We start from the raw sequence: 3761 nt of genomic DNA, 5'->3' as shown, positions 1-3761 counted from the left end.
CGGGCTGGAACGCAGAGGAGTGGGTGGGCCTGCGTTCCCCCTGCCACCCGTAACCGGGTGGCAGAACCCCCTTCACCCTGACCTAAGGAGACCATTGTGGTTACCACTGCTCTGCCCTGCTCCACAAGGGCTAGAGCTCTTTGTACTGTGTTTGGTGCCCCACCCGACCCAAGGGCCGGGCCCCTATAGACTTAACCGCTGCTCTGCCCTGCTCCACAAGGGCTAGAGCTGTTGGTGCTGTGTTTGTGGGTGCCCGCCTGCATCAAAGGTTGGGCCCCTTTGCCTTTGCCTGTGCTCAGTCCTCTCCATAGGGACCGAACATCCCCGGACGGTGGGCCGCGGGTCCAAGGGACTGGACCCTTCGAAGGACAGAACGGGGCCAGTGTGGCTTCCCTCCTCCACAGGGAGGGTTGAGCCCCGGCAACCCTTGTCACAGGGGGATATTATGTTAGCTTAACGCAAGGAATATCTGGCTTTTCTGCCATTTAAAGATGCAACCGCCAGAAACTATGATGATGATTTTGTAGATAGTTGTAGCTCCTGGCACTGAGTTACTAAATTTAAAATGAGCAAGGAAAGCAAAGCCTGGGCACTATTAAGTCAGGCCTATATTAGAGAACTGAAACGTTCCTAAAGGAACTGGTGGGTAGAACTGGGTTCAGGCTGAATGGATCAGTGTGCCCCTGCTAATCGTGTTGAGTTGTGTTCTGAAGTGTTGCAGTTTTGACCCACGCCCACACAGGTGCAATCTCAGTTGCAGTGACTTCTGGATAACTGTCTCATAATTTCTGGCACAGCTCCCTTTCCCAACATAAACTGCGTCATTAAGCACACTTCCTGAGGATTGCTTTACCCCATTTCCTCTTTGATCAGAGAACTACTCTCACCTCTGTTAAACCTAAAGTAGACTTAATGAGCCCCACCTGAGGCAGGAATGCATCAGTAGTTCCCTGCATGGTTCTAACACTCACTGACAAGCAGGCCTGGCTCCAGGCACCAGCTCAACAAGCAGGTGCTTGGGGCAGCCAAGGGGAAGGGGCGGCATGTTGGGCTCTGCGGTGGCAATTCAGCAGCAGGTCCCTCGGTCCCTCTCGGAGGGAAGGACCTGCCACTGAATTACCACTGAAGAAGAAAGTGGCATGGTGGAGCAAATCATAGTCCCCTTTGCTCTTGTCAGTGTACCTAATTCGCTACTTCTTCCTGTGCTCTTAGGTCAGAATCCAGCTCCTCTAAAAGACCACCAGTAACTAGCCATAACTGGAATCAAGACCCAGTCCCAGTGTTATTAAATAAAACCAGCTTTGGTCCAAATGTGGACTCTCCCTCTTCACATCTCTCTCCCCCACTCGCTCACTTGTAAAACTTTTATATCTATATAAATAAGAGATACCGGGAAGATTTTAATATCACATTGGGTCATAGGCTTAGTAAAAACAGTATTAATCATGCAGCCAGATACAGCTGTCTGCGACGGAACATTCACGTCAAGCTTTTGTTTTGTGTCAAAATAAGGTGAAACTACCAGGCTGAAACCTACTAGCTTGTTTGCCTTCGGAGACTGTATAAGTTAAAGAGAGAACTCAGCCCTTGGACCTGTCTCAGCACGATAAAATGGGACCAAATACTGCTCATCAAAGTGATATTTTTCTGGCATGCACTGTTTCAGGCTTCTCACCAAACATTCAGGGGAAATCTCTCATAGCAGTTGAATAGAGACTTACTGAGATCAGATATTATTTTAGTGCAGGGGAACACTGACAGAACACAATAGATAAGAAATATTTCCAGATAAAAAGCATGTTGTCTGTTCTATTGCAAATAACTGCCAGCAAATGACTACATCACTAGCAAAGGACCAGGTATCTCATAATGGCAGAATAAATCAATGTAATGAATATGCATACTAAGAATACAGGGCCTGAGAGAGAAGCAAGTTTTAAATGAATTCTATTTGTGCAGAGGTGTTTTCAGAAACCAACATACAGTAGAAAGAAACCCAAGCAGAAGTGTGACTGTAGATCATATCAGAATATATAACCTATTATATATAGTGTAACAATTTTTTCTGCGACAGCCATGTATATACCATACATTCACATATGGTGTAGCAGAACAGTTTTTGGGATAAACCTGTGCTTTCTACATTTAATTAGGGTGCATATATGTACTATGGTAATGGATGTCCTAGAAAATCCTGGTACACATAGACGTGTAGACCTTTTTTAAATTTTCCATTGTTGGAATTAGGCTGCACTACAGCTGTTCTCCTGTAATTCGTTTTGAATATGCCCAGAGAAGTTTTAAAATGTTTTAACAGCTTCAGTTCATAGATTTTTTTTAAGTCTAGAGCTGATTCTTATCTGATCTCCTGCATTACACAGGCCATAGACTTGCACCCTTTGCCATCCAGACCAACCACTTTTGGTTTAACTACGGCATTCTTTGAAGACCAATCTGAAGACTTCCACCATATCCCTTGGTAAGAAGTTGAAATGGTTAATTACCCTTGCTGTTTTTTTTGTTTTTTTAAACAAAAACAAAAAAGTGCCTTATTTCTAATTTGAATGTGTCTAGCTTCAGCTTCCAGGCACTGATTTTGTTATGTCTTTGTCTGCTTTATTAAAGGACTCTCTGCTAGTCAATATTGTCTCCTTGTGAAGGTACTTATACCATGATTCTATATGACAAGATAAGTAGACTGAGCTCCCAGTCAATGAAAGGCTTTAATCAGAGCTGCACAGAAGTTTTGGGGGGCTGGGGCAAAATCTGAAACAAAGGCTCCCACCCTTACAGAAAAATTAAAACTGACAGGAGCCCTGAGAGAAGGGAAGGGAAGGGGGTTGGAGAGCAAGCCTGCCCAGGTGCTAGAACAGGGATACAACAGCACCCCCGGCTTGAAGTAATAATAGCAACTAAACATCTGCTTCCATTATAGACTGGGTGTACAGTTTTGTTCAGTGGTTTAAGCACCTGCACTATAAAAAAAAAAAAAAAAACTTGTTCCAGCAGCCCTGAGCCTGCCCTGCACTCACCCCAGAGTGACAGTTATTGTCCTGCGGGTTTAGATCTAGCTCCGACTCCCCACTTCGGAAGTGGCACCCTGGTCAGTGGGGTTACAGTGTCATTCAGGTTTGGCCTGGCCACACTTCTGTCATGCGAATGAGTGCTCTAGCTTTTAATCCAGTGGTTTGAAGTGGGGGAGGTTCCTTCTCCTCTGGTCATTTTGCATCTGTTTATATGCATCTGAGCATGCCTATCAGACTAGGCCCAGAAGGCAAGATAGGTGTGGAAATGCATAGTTGTGTGGGAAGTATCAGAGGGGTAGCCGTGTTAGTCTGGATCTGTAAAAGCAGAGAATCCTGTGGCACCTTATAGACTAACAGACGTTTAGGAGCGTGAGCTTTCGTGGGTGAATACCCACTTCGTCAGACGAGTTAGTCACTGAGCTGCTGGGCAGTGTCATGACTTCGTGGGTGTGTGCATGCCCAGCTACCAAAATTTAGGCACTGTGGGGACTTTAGACGTGGAACTGTAGGTGTCTAGGGATTTTAGGCACTTACAGGTTGAGGCGGCAGCTGAGCAGGGGTTTTGTGAATGCCAGCAGTGCCTAAATGTTGGACATAGGTATGTAAAATGACAGCTAAGGGGGATGTAGGTGCCTGTGAATCCCACCCTGGACATTTCTCCAGCATACTCCATACCTTGCAGCATTTGAGCCCCAAATCAGTGGTTGGGGGGTGGGAGGAGGATTGATCTACATG

The 3761-nt window shown here is 45.9% G+C and overlaps 1 protein-coding gene across 1 annotated transcript in view; it reads left to right on the top strand.

The window, feature by feature from the left end:
• Positions 1-2462, top strand: part of HSF2BP (heat shock transcription factor 2 binding protein) — a 119550-nt gene extending 117088 nt beyond the window's left edge. Inside the window, exon 8 of the mRNA XM_032790172.2 lies at positions 2382-2462. Within this exon, the coding sequence (XP_032646063.1) occupies positions 2382-2446 (65 nt within the window). The 3' untranslated portion in view covers positions 2447-2462. The remainder of the gene's footprint in view (positions 1-2381) is intronic.
• Positions 2463-3761: the final 1299 nt, after the last annotated feature.

This window comes from Chelonoidis abingdonii, chromosome 1, assembly GCF_003597395.2.
Source record: "Chelonoidis abingdonii isolate Lonesome George chromosome 1, CheloAbing_2.0, whole genome shotgun sequence".
NCBI classification, from domain to species: domain Eukaryota; kingdom Metazoa; phylum Chordata; order Testudines; family Testudinidae; genus Chelonoidis; species Chelonoidis abingdonii.
The sequence above is the reverse complement of the archived record's forward strand: the minus strand, read 5'-3'. Positions and strand labels throughout refer to the sequence as shown.